We start from the raw sequence: 21,711 nt of genomic DNA, 5'->3' as shown, positions 1-21,711 counted from the left end.
ATCTGGTAGAATCACGTGATAGATGGTTCTAGACACATTCAAAGTCGTCCAACTATTCCTTCCATGAACCATGTTTCCTGTGACAGTATGTTCTGCAGAGACAGTTTAGCTCCTTCATCGTCCATTCTGCAGAATTGGAGGCCACTCTATACCTGAAGGAGGCTGTCCTTCCTATATAACGTCTATCCAGCATTTTTCTCCATTCTTTGGACCAAAATTGTGATCCGTTATCACTCAGAATTTGCACAGGTTACGTACTTTATTGAAATAGCCCTTCTCAAACTTATTAATGATAGCTTTGCTGGTGGCTTTCTTCAACATGCAAAATTTTACAAATCTGGAAACAAGTTCTTCGGCAACTAAGACTTGTGTGTAGCTTCTTTGTGCTGCAGGTAGAGGTCCAAACAGATCGATGCCTACGATGGCCTTAATTGATGTCGGTATGATTAATGCACACAGCCTTTATGTTGGACTGGGGTTGTCTTAGTCTTCTGGCGGGTATCACAAGTACTTAGTACTATGCAAATACACCTTCCCCTCTTATTGACAGTGCGATCTAATTTCAACTTATCAAGACATTTCTTTCGTGCATAAGGAGCATTACTATAATGTGTGCAACACATTAACTTATCCACTATGTGCTCTGGCACACATTGTTTCCAACTTTCTTCACTTTCGCTATTTGCATGTTGCAATCTTTTCACTAGGTTGATCCTAATATTTCTTCAGCCTGTGGTGTGTTCACTGCTACCCAATGTGAATCAGTTGGTAATCTTGATAATGCATCAAGTATTATGTTGGGTTTACCAGGTTCATATACCACTTAAAAGTCGTAGTCTTGTAACATCAGTGACCACCTTGTTAATCGACGAAAATGTCAGGGCTTTGTTGTCAATAACCACCTTCGCATATCTTTGTGTCAAATAGAAATGGAATCGTTTGAAACCCCATACAATTGCTAGTACTTCCTGTTCTGTAACAGAATATTTTCTTTCCCATGCATTTAAACTTCTGCTATCAAATGCTCTAGTTTCTATCACTTTGGTATTTCCATCTGTCTCCACATGACATAAGTATATGCCCGTATGTCCAATCTGTAATCTGAGCTACCTGCATCGAAATAGAAGTCCTTAATAAAATCAGGTTGGTACAATATTTCTGCATTATGCAAAGTTTCCTTCATATTTTCAAATTCCTCTTGACAGTCTTTTTTCCAATCTACGTCATCTTTGCCTTCGTTAGTTTCGTCAAGTTTGAAGCATTGAGTACAGGATCCTTGATGAATGTTCTATAGAATTCGCAGACACAGAAAAACACTCTCAATTGCTTCTTAGTGCTAGGAATAGGAAGTTGCCTAATGCCTTCAACTTACTCTGATTATGTAAATACCCTCCTCTGAAATTATGTGATGTAGGAATTTTATCTGTGATTCACCAAATTCTGATTCGCCCAGATTTGCTGTCACCGTTGACATATCAAATGCGTCTAGGAGGGCATCTAATCTTTCCAAGTGTTCATCCCATGACTCACTCACAATTAGTTCTTCATCCAAATAGACAGTGACTTTTCTAAGTAAGTCTTCACCTAGAATTTTATACAGTGCTCCGATAAATTCAGAGACTTATACATTAAGGCCAAATAGCAGAACCTTGATGTGGTAACTCCTGCCAGTGTATGTAATAGCGGTACAATGGCGAGATTCTGGGGCAAGAGATATTTGCCAATATCCAGAGGCCAAGTCAATGCTACTGAGTGTATTCGCTCCTCGAAATTTATGAATCAATTCTTCTATCATCTCCGGCTCGTCCCTCTCTAGTTCAGTGATTCTGTTCATTGTGTGTGCACCCAACACGATCCCAGCTTTCCCATCCTTTAATCCAATACAAACAGGGGACTGTTATACAGACTCTTGGCTCTTTCTATAACCCCAAGGTCCACCATCCTCTGTATGTCTTTCTCTACTGCTTTTCTTTTTGCTAGGGCATCGAATACTGTTTAATACTGAATAGCTTATGGCCTTTATTTTCAGTCTGCATTCTGCTTCTCTCATGATACACAGTTGCTGAGGGAAGACATTATGATGCTTGTACAATATTGTAGTGAATTTCCTCTTAACTTTTTCATCCAAATGTTTCACCCTTTCAAGTTTCTTGCCCATCATATCTTCCCTATGCTGATCCTCTTGCACTAACCCGTCATAGAATATCAGCACACCTTCCTCCTCCAGCTCTTCGTCTTGTTGTTCGGCTGTGGGCTGCTCTTTATTACATAAGATGACCCACTTAAATCCTTCCTCTTCATTTTCTTTTTCTCTTCTATAGAAGTTAACTTCTTCACCTCTCTCTTTTGCTTCAGCAGTGTCTTCATCCAAACTTACTACCGCTTCGGCTTTGTTCAACCAATCCATGCCCGCAATAACTGTCTTGTTCAGACCTTGCACTACTGAATATGTTGCTCATATTCTTCTCGCTCTACTTCAAAGGTAACCAATAATTGCTCTTTAATGGGTTTGCGCTTGGCATCCATAGCATTCACAACTCTCACGTCATTCACTGAAAAACTCGGGAAACTGACATTTGCATACAATATTTGTTCATGTAGCTTCTGGGATGTAGCACGTGCTTCACTTCTTGTGCCTATTAGGGCATCAACATTCAGTCCACATATTTTGATTTTAATCACAGGTAATAGGTAACATGGATTCTTTGGACATTTGCTCATTTTCCTCCATTATGTCCCCTCTCAGATCTCCACCATCGTCATGTTTAATAAGGTTAAAATTGGTCTATTAGGTCTCACTCCCAATCAGACCACACCTGTAGTGCTGTTTAGTTTTCCGTACTCCCTACTTCTTCAATTTGTACCTCATTACCCATTTGTCTGTCTTCTCTTCTACCATAAAATCTTGAATCATCTTTTCTCCGGTGATCATTGCAGATTGGTGCCCATTACAATGGTTCCCATATCAAAGACAACTGCCCCTTTCTCTGTAACTTGGTGAGCTGCTAAATTAATTTACTTGGTAGTTATTTTCTCCTTGGTTTTGCCCATTCATTTGGATTCTAACTCCCCTAGTACTTCTACGAGTATCTCTGTCTTTAATCAAGCTCCCAGATCGGTTTCCTTGCACTCTTCGCCTCAACCTCCTCTTAATTACATATATCATTCTGTCATCATTTAATGCTTGCTCCAACGTGTCGTTCAGCTCCCGGAAATGTTCTGAAAATTCTCTCAAGGTTCCCCTCCCAGTGTTAAGAGGCTTGTGATGTAGTAAATCTTCGGCATTATGCGTTGATGACTCTTGGACCAGATCTTCTTCAGGAATTCTAACTCAAATTGGTCATAATTACTGACTTCTTCTTTCTTCTTGACCCCCCCCCCCCCCCCAAGTGAAAGCTTCACCATCCATTCTATTGAATTTTATCTGCATCTGCGTCTCTTAACCACTTGCAGTAAGTAAATATTTTCAGGTGCAGTGTCCCTTTTGGTTTATACTTCTGCTCTATGTTAGTTTGTGCATGCCTGTTATCAGCGTTCACTAATGAAATAACACTACGTCCCCCCAGTGTTAATGTTGTACCGCTAATCTTCCTATTGATCTCTTCAGTTTTACTGTCCAGCTGGTGTATGCCATCCTGCAACTGCTTATTATGATCCGCAACTTTCTGATTGTCTTCTTGCCTCTGCACTTCTATCACCTTCTTTAAATTTACTGTCAGATACTTTTGTCTGTTTCCTAGCCCATCAAAGGCCATATTACATTGTTGTTGCATCTGTTTTGCTTCTTTGATCCCTTGATCGTGATGTGTCTCTACTGCGTGGATCTCCTTTCTAAGTCAATTTTAACTCCCATAACACCTTTCTCAACCTTCCCCGCTTTCTCTTCTCCCTTCTTGCCCATATCTTTGCAGAGTTGGTCTGCGTTTGCAGCGGTTCACTATTTCTTTCCTCGAAGTCTCTCTTCACTTATTCCTTAAATTCCAATAACCCTTTGTACAAATGTCCTTGAACTTGTAATATATTCCGTATACTATCTTTCATTTTTGTTATTTGTCTGGGTTATTTTCTCTTAGCTCTGTACGGTTTTATGTGATCTTTCTTCACCTCCTCGTGCCCTCTTCCCTTTGTTTTCTCGTAATATCTTTTCCATGTTTTTTTTTTATTCTCTCGTGCCCTGTTTTCTTCGTTTTCTCATACCCTCTTCTCTCCTTTTATTCTGATGCACGACGAGTTCTTAGAGGAGATACCTGTATGGTGCGAAAATTGACAATTGACCCGAAATAATGAAAAGTGTAAGCTCATTCACGTGAGTGCTAAAAGGAATCTGTTAAACTTAGGTTACATGATAAATCATTCTAATTTAAAGGCCGTAAATTTGACTTAATACCTAGGAATTACAATTACGAACAACTTAAATTGGAAAGAACACTTAGAAAATGTTGTGGGGTAAGCGAGTAAAGGATGCATTTATTGGCAGTACACTTACAAGATGCAACAGATCTACTACAGAGACTGCCTAAACTACGCTTGTACGTGCTGTTTTAGAATACTGCCGGCCGCCATGGCCGAGCGATTCTAGGCGCTTCAGTCCGGAACCGCGCTGGTGCTACGGTCTCAGGTTCGAATCCTGCCTCGGGCATGGATGTGTGTGATGTCCTTAGGTTAGTTAGGTTTAACTAGTTCTAAGTTCTAGGGGACTGACGACCTCAGATGTTAAGTCCCATAGTGCTCAGAGCCTTTTTTAGAATACTGCTGCACGTTGTGAAATCCTTACCAGATGGGGCTGACGGAGTACGCCGACAAAGTTTAAAGAAGAGCAGCGCCTGTTGTATTATCGAGAAATAAGAGAGAGAGTGTTACTGAAATGACAGAGGTTTTGGGGTGGACATCGTTAAAACGAAAGTGTTTTTCACTGCCACGGAATCTTATCACGAAATTTCCATCGCCAACTTCCCATTGCGGCGAAATCTTCTCGCAAAATTTCAACCACGAACTTTCCGCTCTGAATGTGAAAATATTTGGTTAACGCCGACTTAAATAGGGAGAAACGATCATCATAATAAAATAAGGGAAATCAGAGCTCGCTCGGAAAGATATAGATGTTCGTTTTTTTCCGTACACTGTTCGAGAGTGCCAGCGTTTGAGTGTAATTTGCAGAGTATTCACGTAGATGTAGACGCAGATGCAACTTTAATTTTCATGTGACTGTGGTCCAATAGATAAATGCTAAACGGATTTAGCTGCTTCGAGAGTAGTTTGTAAGCGGAATGCAGCTGCTCAACACTATTCACATAATGATAAAAGATTCTGCAATGACGAACGGTAAGATGTTTTACACAGTTTTATTTATGAACTCTGTTTAGACACAATACGAAGCAGACATTACTTTCGTTTCACACTTCTTCTTATGGTTAATCTTATGATAGGTCAGAAATTTTAGTATCCCATCACACTTTGTCACAATAGTCACCATACATAGTTCTCACTGCAACCCAAATTTTGGCTGGCGCTGTTGACACCATCGCGGATATTCGGCAGACAGTAAGCATTTAAGTGACGTGTCGAAGAATATCATTTGTCACTAATCGGTAATATTTTGATGAGGGTCAACCGATGGCGCTGGGGACTCTCTCAGCCGGTATGACACGGCGCGCAGCTACGCCCCCGTCCGGACTTGAAGGATTCCTAGCTCGAATTCCGACTGGCTCTGACCGTGTTAGCGCTAGCGGCGCTTGACTATCAATTTTACCTGCCACCGATCTGTGCGTGGGCAAAACGTGTTTATGGTTGGGTAAGGGATCGCGGACCCCTTACACAATGCTCTTAACCCAACATTGCAATGTTGTTGTTGTTGTTGTTGTCGTTGTTGTTGTGGTCTTCAGTCCTGTGACCCTGTGCAAGCTTCTTCATCTCCCAGTACCTACTGCAACCTACATCCTTCTGAATCTGCTTAGTGTATTCATCTCTTGGTCTCCCTCTGCGATTTTTACCCTCCACGCTGCCCTCCAATACTAAATTGGTGATCCCTTGATGCCTCAGAACATGTCCTACCAAACGATCCCTTCTTCTAGTCAAGTTGTGTCACAAACTTCTCTTCTCCAGAATCCTATTCAACACTTCCTCTTTAGTTATGTGATCTACCCATCTAATCTTCAGCATTCTTCTGTAGCACCACATTTCGAAAGCTTCTATTCTCTTCTTGTCCAAACTATTTATCGTCCACGTTTCACTTCCATACATGGCGACACTCCATACAAATGCTTTCAGAAACGAATTCCTGACACTTAAATCTATACTCGATGTTAACAAATTTCTCTTCTTCAGAAACGCTTTCCTTGCATATTGCTTCATTGCAATAGTACAAATAAATACACTGAAGAGCCAAACAAACTGTTACACGTTTCTACTATCGTGTAGGGCCCCCGCGAGGGCGCAGGAGTGCTGAAACACGACGTGGTATGGACTGGACTAATGCCTGAAGTACTGCACGAGGGAACTGACACCATGAGTCCTGCAGGCCTGTCCATAAATCCGTAAGAGTACGATAGGGCGGAGATATCTTCTGAAGAGCACGTTTCAAGGCATCGCAGATAATGTACATGTCTGGGAGTTTGTTGGCCAGCGGAAGTGTTTAAACCCAGAAGACTGTTCCTGGAGCCACTCTGTAACAATTCTGGATTGGTGGGGTGTCGCACTGTCCTGCTGGAAATGCACAGGTGCGTCGGAATGCACAGTGGACACGAATAGATGCAGGTGATCAGACAGGATGCTTACGTACCTGTCAGCTGTGAGAGTCGTATCATGGGTCCCAACTGCACAGGCCCCACACCATTACAGAGCCTCCAGCAGCTTGAACAGTCCCCTGCTGACATGCGGGGTCCATAGATTGAGGAGTTTGTCTCCGTACCCGTACACGTCCATCAGCTCGATGCAATTTGAAACGAGACTCGTCCGACCAGGCAACATGTTTCCAGTCATCAACAGTCCAACGTCGGTGTTGACGGGACCAGGCGTGGCGTAAAGCTCGGAAGCAACCCCTCCTAACCTCTCCTTACTACAATTTACTGAAGTGGGTTTAAGAAAAAGGTATATGGCTGTGTTTTCAACTGACCAATCAGGCTCTCAATGTTAACCTAAAGCTCCACCTACAAAAATTCTGTCTATCCAATGAGAAAAGTTATACTTTTCGTGGTGGGGCAATGTTTTTAATGTTTGCTACGTAATAGAGACGCGTATAGTCTCACGCTAAAACTTACAGCCGGTGTGGCCCTTTTAGTGTTATCGTAAGATCTATACTGTTCTTGTGGAAAGCTCTAGCTTTTAACATGGGCTGGTGGTGGTATTGGCGGTCGGCTGGAAACGTGGCCGTCCGTTCCTTATCGAAGGGTCTCCTAGCCTACACGACTCTTCTCTCGGCTTCTGTTCTCGTTTCTCCTCTCAGAACTGGGTCTGTTTCGTGGTGGGAAGGTATGCTATGCATTTAGGCGTTCTTGTGTTAGTCTGTGGTATTCCAAGTGATCACACGTTGGTCGTATTAATTTGGTTAATTTAATGTCAGGATTTATTCGGAGCTATGTGACTCAGCTGAAAACTGAAACTAGCAGCTTGGATTTTTCAATTGATAAATAATCACTCTCTCTTAAATCATTTAGTAAAAATTAATTACTTATTCATTACAACTTCTGTAATGTCCTCTTGGTCAGGCAAAAGCATGGCAATCTAGCAAATCGTTTAAATTTTACACTCTATATTTACATACTGTACAATTACCCTTTATGTGGTATTAATCAATCCTTGGTTGGTACAATTTCAGGTCTACAATGTTCCGTATACCTAATAGCTTTCCAGAGCTAGGAAACTCTAAGCAATAAGCATTTGTGTGAGGTATACCAATGACTTTATATGGTCCATTATAAACAAACTTAAATTTAGAGATTTCATTGTCTATCTCGCTCTATTTCTCATGAGCTTTTACAAGTACTAAGTCTCCGCTTGCAAACTTAGCAAAACGCGCTTTAGCGTCATGACGACGTATGCGAGCATCAGCTTTTAGCTTCATTTCTTCACGCAAACGATCTTTATTCACACCAATGCTAATTTCAATCCGTGGAGGGAATTTGATTATCTCTTCCACTAAACTTTTGCCTCTGTCATCCTACAGGATTTCCTCTGGAGAAAATCCCGTAGATTTATGTCTTAAGGTGTTCATAATTCTCTCAAATACTGCTACATATTTGCCCCATGCCCTATGGTTGTGATGGCAAAGTCGGCCTAGCTCGCGCATATAGCTCTCAGCGGGATTCCCAGCCGGACGATAAGCTGAAATATGGATCACCTCGACCCCATTACTTTCCATGCCTTCATTCCACAACTTAGAAGTCAATTGTGCCCCATTGTCTGATAGAATCGCCTTGGGCTTACCAATATGAACAAAATAATCGTTCACAAGCTTGTTATAGACCGCTTTGGCGTTAGCTTTCCTAACCGGGTATAATTTGATGAACTTGGAAAAAGCTTCTAGCACTGCTAAAATGTAGGCAAAGTTTCCTGATGGCTTGGGCAAAGGTCCGTACAAGTCCACGCACAGTAATTCAAAGGTGTCGTTAGGCCTAATACGTTACATAGGACCACGACTCGTACAGTTGGTAGTTGGTAACCTTCACCTTCTGACATAAATCGCAAGTTTTCACTCTGTCAGTAGCGCGTTTCAACATGTTGTTAAAATGCTCTACTTCACTCAGCTTTTCCGTACATTTCTTTGGTCCACAGTGACCATACGCCAAATGGTAGTAGTCTATTATTTCCGTGACGTATTTGGTGGGCCAGCATACCCGCCAAATATTACTATCTTCATCCTTACGTATGTACAAGATATGATCGTATATCTTGTAATACTTCCTTAATTTCTCTCCTTCTGGACTCCTTTCGTCATATCGGGTTTTCGCCATATTTAAACAACCATCCTCGTTCTGATGACGACGTAGATTCTTACAGACGTTCATTATTAATTTGCGTCCCTCAACGTCTTTAAAATAGTGTAATTTGACTACTCCATCTGACTCATCTTTCAATACATCTTGATTAGACTCGGGCAACCGCAACAGCGCATCCGCTACGCAATTGTCGGTCCCTTTTACGTAACAGATGTCATAGTTAAATTTCTGTAAATACAGCGACCACGTAATCAGTCGTTCGTGAAGTAGTTTACAATCCTTCAGATAAGTGAGCGCCTTATGGTCGGTATGAATAATCACCTTACGGTCCCATAGGTAACCCTTGAACTTCTTGAATCCCCACACGATAGCGAGACACTCTTTCTCAGAAATCGTGTAGTTTCGCTCACTTTTTGATAAAGTTCGACTCGCGAACGCTATCGTCCGGTGTTCCTTATCCTCTCCTTTACCAACTTCTTGGAACAGTACTACCCTCACCCCGTAATTCGACGAATCCGTTCCCAGATGGAAGGGTAGCGATAAATCAGGCTGAAATAGTATGTTAGATCTTAACAACTCGTCTTTTAATCTCTTGAAAGCGGCCTGACACCCGTCTGCCCACGCAAACGGAACATTTTTGCGTAAGAGATTATTCAAAATTTCATCATTAAACACTTGTCCTTTTACAAATTTACGGTAAAATCCTGTGAGCCCTAGAAAACTTTTTAACTGTTTCCTAGACTTGGGTGCTGGACAATTCCTTATTGCCTCTAGTTTCTCTGGGTCCTTCGTAACACCAGCAGTGGTAATTACATGCCCTAAAAATTTCAGTTGCTGCTTCACAAATTCGCATTTCTTTAGCTTTAGAGACATTCCGCCACGGCGCAATGCTCTAAAAACTTCATCTAACAGGTCGCAATGATCATGGCAATTGGCATTGGCCAACAACAGGTCGTCAACATATACAGTTAATCTTGAACTCAAAGCCGGTCCCAGCACTTTATCTAGGGCCCTGATGAATACGGACACAGATATATTAAGTCCAAACGGCAGTACTCTATACTGATAACACCTGCCCGCGAACAAGAAGGCGGTGTATGGCCTAGATTCTAATTCTAGTTCTACTTGACAGTAACTAGCCGTCAGATCGAGGCTAGTCATGAACTTCACGTCATGAAAACGTTGCAAAATCTCCTCCATACTCTCTGGTCTGTCTGTTTCGCGTTGAACGACCCTATTCAACGTGCGTGCGTCAATCACAATACGCACACTACCATCCCGTTTTGCTACAATGACCAAACCGTTATTGTATGGACTCGTACATCTTTCAATCACTCCCCATTCGATCATCTTATCTATCTCCCGTTGCACTGTTTCCTTTTTGGACAGCGGTATAGCATACGGTCTCTCGAAGAATGGTTCGTGCGGAATTACATGCAACTTGCATTTATATCCTTCCACAAGTCCCGGTTTGTCTGAAACACACTTTTATTCCTCATTATTACCTCATACAGGCCTCGTCTTTGTTCGTGTGTTACGTTTGACACAGCGTCAACAATACTTTCCAATTCACTTTCTACACTATTGTCAATGCCGAGATTCCTCACGTTACAGTAGTTCAAATTCATACGTACGCCAATGGCATCCGGCCAGTTAACAATGTGTATAGGCTGGTATTGCCTATGCACACCATCTCCTGCCTCGTCAAAACTAACTACTATTGTTTTATCTTGTGACGTATGTGTCAAAGTTTTGCTTTCGCAATTAATCACTACACGGTACTTTAAATAGCCAATCTAACCCGATAATTACTTCCGTACTTATGTCTGGCACGACGGCAAACTCTTGTTCAAATCGTGCCCCACATATCTCGAAGTTGACAAAAATCTGTTTTGTGACCGGTTTACTGGCCTTCCCAGTAGCACCGATAATTTTCACTCCTGTTACTGGCATAACTACCATGCCAGGTCTGTCTTCAGTAACTCAAATATTTTTCCAGATACAGCACTCAATTCTGCACCGGTGTCCATCAACACGTTTAGTTGTAGGTCGTGCATATTAACAGACACTACTATCTGTCTACACTTGTCCTCGACTGTTTCTTTATTTTCCCACAGTAAATCCTCGTCTATATCCAGGTCATTTCAAAAAAAAACTTCCGGCTTTGATGCTAAATCCGGCTTATCTGGCGGCTTTTTCAGCCCCTGTTCACATACAGTATTAATTTCAACACTATTGTCCTGAGGCTTAGTCTGTAACTTCGCCTCCAATACCGAAACCTTTCCCTGTAACTCGTCAACTAGAGAGTGTTGCTTTGCTATCAATTCACTAATTGTCACCTTCGTTGATTCCTCTTTGGCCATATTTATCTCATCCGCCACTCTGCCTGGAGGAATGTGCCCAGTAGTCTCTGCAATTACTTCCTCTGGATCTGCGCAACCCACACTGCTACCGCCTGACCGTATAACGTCAGCTCTAACCTCATACACGCTGCAATCTACGTGCTTTTCTACCAATCGTGTCCGGCTATCACTAAAATTCTCGTAATCTTTCTCCTCAATACTTTCGCAATGTTTAAACTGGAGTTTTTTGTCGGATAGGTCGGCCACTTCTAACACTATAACTTTCGGTAAAGTCTGCCGGTCAGGGCCAGAACGTTCTGTTTCTACTTCAACATCCAACTCTTGCGGTATGAAACACGACGAATCTTGCTCGTGCTCCCCATTAACATCAACTATTTCTGGTATAGTCTGCCGGTTAGGGCCAGAACTTTCTATCACTTCACAAACACTATCTTCCTGCGGGACGAGACGTGGCAAATCCTGCCCGCGCTCCCCATAAACACTTCTCCCGTACAGGTCCCTATAATCTCTTAGTTCGTCGTATAAGCGACCGAACTGCCTTAACCAGACATCATCCCTCTCTGCATCCCCTCGCTCGATGACGGACGTGTTATCCGACATCTGATCTTCTCTCAACAATTGCGAACCATTCTTAAACTCAATCTCCAGTTCCGCTGTGGGTGTTACACCTGCCACTTCATTATCGATTTCCGGAACGCTACTTACATTGTTCTCACTGACAGTGAATGTATTTTCTACAGCCGTGTCTACAGCTGATCTACTACCCGTGGGCGCACTCCTTTCTCCTAACACTGGCTCACTCTCCCGCCGTTGATTATTCCATACGGAATTTTCATAACGACGACACCTCGGTTTCCTCCTGTTATTGGGCCTCCAAAATTTCTCCACGCCCGGTCGGCCCCTCACCGGCGCTAATGGTTTCCCTGTCTCGTCCCAGCAGATCTGCTCCCCGGATACTGCTGAGGCTGCTTATCACACCCTCTGGCGTTATCACTATTATGCGAAGCCCGTATCACGTTAGTACGATACTGGTTTCCGTCATTCCCGTTATTATTTGCATTGTACCGATAGTTATTACGGTCCGAACCATTATTGTTATTGCCGCCATGGTTGCGGTACGCATTTTTCCCATGGTTATCGTGGTTGTGGTTGTTGTGGTACCCATTGTTCTTACCACGGCCTCTACCATTGTCGCGATTATTGCGCCAATTGTCCTCGACCGTAACTCTTCCCAGGAAATCATTAATTGTCCTGCAATTACTTACTGTGTAGCGTTTTGTATCATCTGGAAGCTTCCTGTAGAGTTCCCAGACTATTTCGGATTCCGTGCGGCGATCACGCAAATATTCCAACTTGCGGATCCAGCCCTCACAAAACTCCTTCATCGAGCCGTGCGAATTCGCATCGAAAGGTCTCGATACAACAAATTCGCGCCAGACACTTTGTTGTTTTTGCTCTGACCAGTATTCAGCCAGAAAGAAATTTTTAAACTCGTCAAAATTCAGGTTCGTAATGTTGAGGTTTAAGCCCCAACGCGTGGCATCACCAGCCAACACGTCAATAACCGCATTAATTTTTCTCTCATTAGTCCATGATCTAGGTAAAACTCTTTCACAATTTTTAATGAAATCCATCGCGTGTATACCGCCTTTTTTCAAGGGGTCAAACCGCTCCTTTTTCGTCAACAATTCCGAACTGTGTGCACAGATTGGCACATAGCTCTGTTTTTCGTCAAGTTTCTTTTCTAATTCCGAAACTCTCGTAATTATTTGGCAAGTGGTTGTCGCAAACGTTTCCACTGCCCTCTTTTTCTCTTCGCAGGTATTAGCCTGCTTCCTCACTGTAATATCTACTTCGGACACTAAAGCCTTCAAAGTTTCCACCTTCTGTTGATCCTCTTTTTTCACTAATTGAATTTGTTCCGTCACCTTATCCTCGATGATCGGAGCAACTGCTTCTCCTACACTTTTCTCGATTCTGCTAACTTCGGAATAAAAACGAGCATTTATGCTCGCAGTTTCCGCCTGAACGCCTATCATTTCCTGTTTAAGATTACCGATTTCGGTATTAATCACAACAATATCTTCTTTGAGTTTATCAACTTCTGCGTTAACAACTCCAACATTGTAGTTAACAACATTAATAGCTTTGTTCTGATTGTCTAGCTTCCGTTCAATTTTTTCAGACTGAGCTTCTTGCTTGGCAGCCTGGGCTTTAATTTCTGCCGATTGACTCTTGATTTCGTTAATCAAAACATTCCATAAATCAGTTAAATTCCCGGAAACTACCGGTTTTACTTCCGTAGCGGCTTCCTCTTTAATTGTCCCCCCGTATTCGTCATCAGGGGATTCAGGTTTGATTTTCACTTCCGATTCCGAAACATTTTCTAAAGTTTGGAATTCCATTTCTGCTCTTTGTTGCGTTTCGGCGGTCGCGTCTTTCATGCTAGCCGCCTGCCCCTGAACAATGGGTACCGCGGTGCGCGTTTCCCACTGTTCGACCGATTGTTCCGTATCCAAATCTACCAGATTTTGGTAATTGTTGCCTTCACTCATTTTTATAATTTTCAATATAAATGCCAAATCTCAAATATAATTACGATTACTCCCACTACTTATTCTCGCTGACGTAACGGCCTGTTCGTAACAACTACTTTGTTACGAGATTTGCACAATGCAAAATTCGTGTCCAGAACAACCTCAAATTTGAAGATCGTCCAGTCACCAGGTCGCCACATGTAACCTCCCCCTCTCTTATCGACCTTAATGACAGTGAAAAATTAAACCGCGTGTACCTAATGGAAATTTGGGAAAAGCAATCGTCAACGAAGTTAATCTGTCGGTAAAGAGGGAGGAAAGGGTTACATCTAAATGAAAGGAAAAATGCAAATGAAACTGGTGGAAATTAATTTTGAAAAGGGGTAAACTTAATAAAGAAAGTAAATGTGCGGCCGTTACGTTAACAATTAACAAGTGGTAATTAGATATTTGAGATTTGGGATTAATTACGGTCGCCAGAGCTATGGACAATTACTACAGTAACTGAAAAAGAAAGGTTATTACACATATAATTAGCACTAGAAGCGTGGCAACTGAAGGTTGACACGTGTTGTGTGAAAACTGAAAGTTTGCCAGAAGTAATAAATTTCGCTACACTCTGATTTAATTTAGCAAAAGAATTGATACAACCGTAAAATTGAAAGTTAATTTAGTGACTGAAATTAATAGTGAGCTTCGTTTCTGAAGCACATCGAAATTCAGTCAAATACGGTTAGTCTTGGGCTACCTCAACAATCATTTCAAAAGCTACTAGAATCTACGCAATTTAGAAATAAGAGATTTAACTTAGAACTTGAATTAAATGATTCTGAACAATTGACAATAGTAAAATTTAGTACGTACCAAGCTGAGCTGTAGTCACAGGTAAGCTCAAATATGGTAACAAAACTCGCACTCATAATTTGTGCTTGTGTAATCTAAATATTGTAGCCAGCTATGAATACTGTAACTGAACTTTGAAATTAAAGCAGTGAAATGGAATAATATCATTTTAATGCTGGCGTTTGAATTTCAACGACACTCGAGTTCATTCCGGAAAAGGAAGGGAACCTGCTTGATAATGCAATTGGGACAATGAGCAACAAATGTTCATGCTAAGTTGCTGTAATTATAGTTACGAAAATGGAACAGTTTGAAAAGCTGGGGTCTGCCATACAGTTCTGAAACTTTACGTGCTACCAGTCTTCCTTGTTGGTTCATTGAAGGTTTGAAGTCGTCGATCGAGGAGGTGGCGACAGTCACTCATTGTCGGCAGTCGCTGTTGCAGGAGCTGGATGTTGGCGCGCCTTCTTCTCGACACGGTCACCAGGTGAAACGGGCTCTTGATGTGCTACAGCTAATGCTCCCCGTCCGCGACACCGTGTCAGAAACTATCATAGCAAGTCGAGCGCAATTACGTGTTGCCAAATCCCGAAAGCACGGCAACTCGCGGGAGCGTCACTCAACACACTTGCTCCACCGCCCTACTCCAGCCAGACTCTCTCTGCCCGCGCTCCACGCGGCCGAGTTCACACTACCAAAGATCCTAAGCACTTTGGTTCTCCACACGACCTATCGATGTATTCGTTCGATAGCGTAGTTTTCCCTATGCCAGACCCAGCGTCAAAATACAAATAGTATTTACAAAAGAAACCAATTATACATAGACATATATATATATATATATATATATATATATATATATATATATATATATACAAATAGTGGAACAATTACAATATATAAAGACACAGAAATGTCATATCTTCAGGTAACAAAATAAGGAAAAATCTATAGTACAATAGACGGAAATAGACGGATATGCATTTCCGGCCTTACAGACTACTCTCCATTGAGAATGACATGCTGCGTTCTGTTATCTAGGAACTGTTCAATCCAATCACACAATTGGTCTGATAGTCCATATGCTCTTACTTTGTTCATTAAACGACTGTGGGGAACTGTATCGAATAGCTTGCGGAAGTCAAGAAACACGGCATCTACCTTTGAACCCGTGATTATGACCTTCTGAGTCTCGTGGACGAATAGCGAGAGCTGGGTTTCACACGACCGTCTTTTTCGAAACCCATGCTGATTCCTACAGAGTAGATTTCTAGTCTCCAGAAAAGTCATTATACTCGAACATAATACGTGTTCCAAAATTCTGCAACTGATAGACGTTAGAGGTATAAGTCTATAGTTCTGCACGTCTGTTCGACGTCCCATCTTGAAAACGGGGATGACCTGTGCCCTTTTCCAATCCTTTGGAACGCCACGCTCTTCATGTTATGACCTCCAAAATATACTAATGTGTTACTCTTTTCCTCAGTTTGCGCCCTGTGGTTCGTTAATTTAGCATGAGAAGTATAAGCGACCCATTTTTCCCACTTGGTTTACAGATAAGCACGCGAGCCCCCCGCCAGCGACACGCCGGCCCAGTATTCTGACGTCACACTACCTGGTGTTTGGGTTCCTGGCCTTCGGAGTGCTGGTGCTGATCGGGAGCCTGGTGTTCACCATACTATCCAGTAAGGAAGGTGAGTGGCACGCAGGTCCCTCTGCTGTACGCCTGCGCTCGGACTGCGTCACACGGCACAGTATTCTGACGTCACACTACCTGGTGTTTGGGTTCCTGGCCTTCGGAGTGCTGGTGCTGATCGGGAGCCTGGTGTTCACCATACTATCCAGTAAGGAAGGTGAGTGGCACGCAGGTCCCTCTGCTGTACGCCTGCGCTCGGACTGCGTCACACGGCACAGTATTCTGACGTCACACTACCTGGTGTTTGGGTTCCTGGCCTTCGGAGTGCTGGTGCTGATCGGGAGCCTGGTGTTCACCATACTATCCAGTAAGGAAGGTGAGTGGCACGCAGGTCCCTCTGCTGTACGCCTGCCCTCGGACTGCGTCACACGGCACAGTATTCTGACGTCACACTACCTGGTGTTTGGGTTCCTGGCCTTCGGAGTGCTGGTGCTGATCGGGAGCCTGGTGTTCACCATACTATCCAGTAAGGAAGGTGAGTGGCACGCAGGTCCCTCTGCTGTACGCCTGCGCTCGGACTGCGTCACACGGCACAGTATTCTGACGTCACACTACCTGGTGTTTGGGTTCCTGGCCTTCGGAGTGCTGGTGCTGATCGGGAGCCTGGTGTTCACCATACTATCCAGTAAGGAAGGTGAGTGGCACGCAGGTCCCTCTGCTGTACGCCTGCGCTCGGACTGCGTCACACGGCACAGTATTCTGACGTCACACTACCTGGTGTTTGGGTTCCTGGCCTTCGGAGTGCTGGTGCTGATCGGGAGCCTGGTGTTCACCATACTATCCAGTAAGGAAGGTGAGTGGCACGCAGGTCCCTCTGCTGTACGCCTGCGCTCGGACTGCGTCACACGGCACAGTATTCTGACGTCACACTACCTGGTGTTTGGGTTCCTGGCCTTCGGAGTGCTGGTGCTGATCGGGAGCCTGGTGTTCACCATACTATCCAGTAAGGAAGGTGAGTGGCACGCAGGTCCCTCTGCTGTACGCCTGCGCTCGGACTGCGTCACACGGCACAGTATTCTGACGTCACACTACCTGGTGTTTGGGTTCCTGGCCTTCGGAGTGCTGGTGCTGATCGGGAGCCTGGTGTTCACCATACTATCCAGTAAGGAAGGTGAGTGGCACGCAGGTCCCTCTGCTGTACGCCTGCGCTCGGACTGCGTCACACGCCACAGTATTCTGACGTCACACTACCTGGTGTTTGGGTTCCTGGCCTTCGGAGTGCTGGTGCTGATCGGGAGCCTGGTGTTCACCATACTATCCAGTAAGGAAGGTGAGTGGCACGCAGGTCCCTCTGCTGTACGCCTGCGCTCGGACTGCGTCACACGGCACAGTATTCTGACGTCACACTACCTGGTGTTTGGGTTCCTGGCCTTCGGAGTGCTGGTGCTGATTGGGAGCCTGGTGTTCACCATACTATCCAGTAAGGAAGGTGAGTGGCACGCAGGTCCCTCTGCTGTACGCCTGCGCTCGGACTGCGTCACACGGCCCAGTATTCTGACGTCACACTACCTGGTGTTTGGGTTCCTGGCCTTCGGAGTGCTGGTGCTGATCGGGAGCCTGGTGTTCACCATACTATCCAGTAAGGAAGGTGAGTGGCACGCAGGTCCCTCTGCTGTACGCCTGCGCTCGGACTGCGTCACACGGCACAGTATTCTGACGTCACACTACCTGGTGTTTGGGTTCCTGGCCTTCGGAGTGCTGGTGCTGATCGGGAGCCTGGTGTTCACCATACTATCCAGTAAGGAAGGTGAGTGGCACGCAGGTCCCTCTGCTGTACGCCTGCGCTCGGACTGCGTCACACGGCACAGTATTCTGACGTCACACTACCTGGTGTTTGGGTTCCTGGCCTTCGGAGTGCTGGTGCTGATCGGGAGCCTGGTGTTCACCATACTATCCAGTAAGGAAGGTGAGTGGCACGCAGGTCCCTCTGCTGTACGCCTGCGCTCGGACTGCGTCACACGGCCCAGTATTCTGACGTCACACTACCTGGTGTTTGGGTTCCTGGCCTTCGGAGTGCTGGTGCTGATCGGGAGCCTGGTGTTCACCATACTATCCAGTAAGGAAGGTGAGTGGCACGCAGGTCCCTCTGCTGTACGCCTGCGCTCGGACTGCGTCACACGGCCCAGTATTCTGACGTCACACTACCTGGTGTTTGGGTTCCTGGCCTTCGGAGTGCTGGTGCTGATCGGGAGCCTGGTGTTCACCATACTATCCAGTAAGGAAGGTGAGTGGCACGCAGGTCCCTCTGCTGTACGCCTGCGCTCGGACTGCGTCACACGGCCCAGTATTCTGACGTCACACTACCTGGTGTTTGGGTTCCTGGCCTTCGGAGTGCTGGTGCTGATCGGGAGCCTGGTGTTCACCATACTATCCAGTAAGGAAGGTGAGTGGCACGCAGGTCCCTCTGCTGTACGCCTGCGCTCGGACTGCGTCACACGGCACAGTATTCTGACGTCACACTACCTGGTGTTTGGGTTCCTGGCCTTCGGAGTGCTGGTGCTGATCGGGAGCCTGGTGTTCACCATACTATCCAGTAAGGAAGGTGAGTGGCACGCAGGTCCCTCTGCTGTACGCCTGCGCTCGGACTGCGTCACACGCCACAGTATTCTGACGTCACACTACCTGGTGTTTGGGTTCCTGGCCTTCGGAGTGCTGGTGCTGATCGGGAGCCTGGTGTTCACCATACTATCCAGTAAGGAAGGTGAGTGGCACGCAGGTCCCTCTGCTGTACGCCTGCGCTCGGACTGCGTCACACGGCACAGTATTCTGACGTCACACTACCTGGTGTTTGGGTTCCTGGCCTTCGGAGTGCTGGTGCTGATCGGGAGCCTGGTGTTCACCATACTATCCAGTAAGGAAGGTGAGTGGCACGCAGGTCCCTCTGCTGTACGCCTGCGCTCGGACTGCGTCACACGGCCCAGTATTCTGACGTCACACTACCTGGTGTTTGGGTTCCTGGCCTTCGGAGTGCTGGTGCTGATCGGGAGCCTGGTGTTCACCATACTATCCAGTAAGGAAGGTGAGTGGCACGCAGGTCCCTCTGCTGTACGCCTGCGCTCGGACTGCGTCACACGGCACAGTATTCTGACGTCACACTACCTGGTGTTTGGGTTCCTGGCCTTCGGAGTGCTGGTGCTGATCGGGAGCCTGGTGTTCACCATACTATCCAGTAAGGAAGGTGAGTGGCACGCAGGTCCCTCTGCTGTACGCCTGTGCTCGGACTGCGTCACACGGCCCAGTATTCTGACGTCACACTACCTGGTGTTTGGGTTCCTGGCCTTCGGAGTGCTGGTGCTGATCGGGAGCCTGGTGTTCACCATACTATCCAGTAAGGAAGGTGAGTGGCACGCAGGTCCCTCTGCTGTACGCCTGCGCTCGGACTGCGTCACACGGCACAGTATTCTGACGTCACACTACCTGGTGTTTGGGTTCCTGGCCTTCGGAGTGCTGGTGCTGATCGGGAGCCTGGTGTTCACCATACTATCCAGTAAGGAAGGTGAGTGGCACGCAGGTCCCTCTGCTGTACGCCTGCGCTCGGACTGCGTCACATGGCACAGTATTCTGACGTCACACTACCTGGTGTTTGGGTTCCTGGCCTTCGGAGTGCTGGTGCTGATCGGGAGCCTGGTGTTCACCATACTATCCAGTAAGGAAGGTGAGTGGCACGCAGGTCCCTCTGCTGTACGCCTGCGCTCGGACTGCGTCACACGGCACAGTATTCTGACGTCACACTACCTGGTGTTTGGGTTCCTGGCCTTCGGAGTGCTGGTGCTGATCGGGAGCCTGGTGTTCACCATACTATCCAGTAAGGAAGGTGAGTGGCACGCAGGTCCCTCTGCTGTACGCCTGCGCTCGGACTGCGTCACACGGCACAGTATTCTGACGTCACACTACCTGGTGTTTGGGTTCCTGGCCTTCGGAGTGCTGGTGCTGATCGGGAGCCTGGTGTTCACCATACTATCCAGTAAGGAAGGTGAGTGGCAAGCAGGTCCCTCTGCTGTACGCCTGCGCTCGGACTGCGTCACACGGCACAGTATTCTGACGTCACACTACCTGGTGTTTGGGTTCCTGGCCTTCGGAGTGCTGGTGCTGATCGGGAGCCTGGTGTTCACCATACTATCCAGTAAGGAAGGTGAGTGGCACGCAGGTCCCTCTGCTGTACGCCTGCGCTCGGACTGCGTCACACGGCACAGTATTCTGACGTCACACTACCTGGTGTTTGGGTTCCTGGCCTTCGGAGTGCTGGTGCTGATCGGGAGCCTGGTGTTCACCATACTATCCAGTAAGGAAGGTGAGTGGCACGCAGGTCCCTCTGCTGTACGCCTGCGCTCGGACTGCGTCACACGGCACAGTATTCTGACGTCACACTACCTGGTGTTTGGGTTCCTGGCCTTCGGAGTGCTGGTGCTGATCGGGAGCCTGGTGTTCACCATACTATCCAGTAAGGAAGGTGAGTGGCACGCAGGTCCCTCTGCTGTACGCCTGCGCTCGGACTGCGTCACACGGCACAGTATTCTGACGTCACACTACCTGGTGTTTGGGTTCCTGGCCTTCGGAGTGCTGGTGCTGATCGGGAGCCTGGTGTTCACCATACTATCCAGTAAGGAAGGTGAGTGGCACGCAGGTCCCTCTGCTGTACGCCTGGGCTCGGACTGCGTCACACGGCACAGTATTCTGACGTCACACTACCTGGTGTTTGGGTTCCTGGCCTTCGGAGTGCTGGTGCTGATCGGGAGCCTGGTGTTCACCATACTATCCAGTAAGGAAGGTGAGTGGCACGCAGGTCCCTCTGCTGTACGCCTGCGCTCGGACTGCGTCACACGGCACAGTATTCTGACGTCACACTACCTGGTGTTTGGGTTCCTGGCCTTCGGAGTGCTGGTGCTGATCGGGAGCCTGGTGTTCACCATACTATCCAGTAAGGAAGGTGAGTGGCACGCAGGTCCCTCTGCTGTACGCCTGCGCTCGGACTGCGTCACACGGCCCAGTATTCTGACGTCACACTACCTGGTGTTTGGGTTCCTGGCCTTCGGAGTGCTGGTACTGATCGGGAGCCTGGTGTTCACCATACTATCCAGTAAGGAAGGTGAGTGGCACGCAGAGCCCTCTGCTGTACGCCTGCGCTCGGACTGCGTCACACGGCACAGTATTCTGACGTCACACTACCTGGTGTTTGGGTTCCTGGCCTTCGGAGTGCTGGTGCTGATCGGGAGCCTGGTGTTCACCATACTATCCAGTAAGGAAGGTGAGTGGCACGCAGGTCCCTCTGCTGTACGCCTGCGCTCGGACTGCGTCACACGGCCCAGTATTCTGACGTCACACTACCTGGTGTTTGGGTT

The 21,711-nt window shown here is 46.2% G+C and overlaps 1 protein-coding gene across 1 annotated transcript in view; it reads left to right on the top strand.

The window, feature by feature from the left end:
• Positions 1-21,711, top strand: part of LOC126285462 (peptidoglycan-recognition protein SB1-like) — a 201,729-nt gene that overhangs the window by 129,671 nt on the left and 50,347 nt on the right. The window contains exon 3 of the mRNA XM_049984875.1: positions 16,233-16,370. Coding sequence (XP_049840832.1) covers positions 16,233-16,370 — 138 coding nt within the window. The remainder of the gene's footprint in view (positions 1-16,232; positions 16,371-21,711) is intronic.

Source organism: Schistocerca gregaria, chromosome 8 (genome assembly GCF_023897955.1).
Source record: "Schistocerca gregaria isolate iqSchGreg1 chromosome 8, iqSchGreg1.2, whole genome shotgun sequence".
Taxonomy (NCBI): Eukaryota; Metazoa; Arthropoda; class Insecta; order Orthoptera; family Acrididae; genus Schistocerca; species Schistocerca gregaria.
The sequence above is the reverse complement of the archived record's forward strand: the minus strand, read 5'-3'. Positions and strand labels throughout refer to the sequence as shown.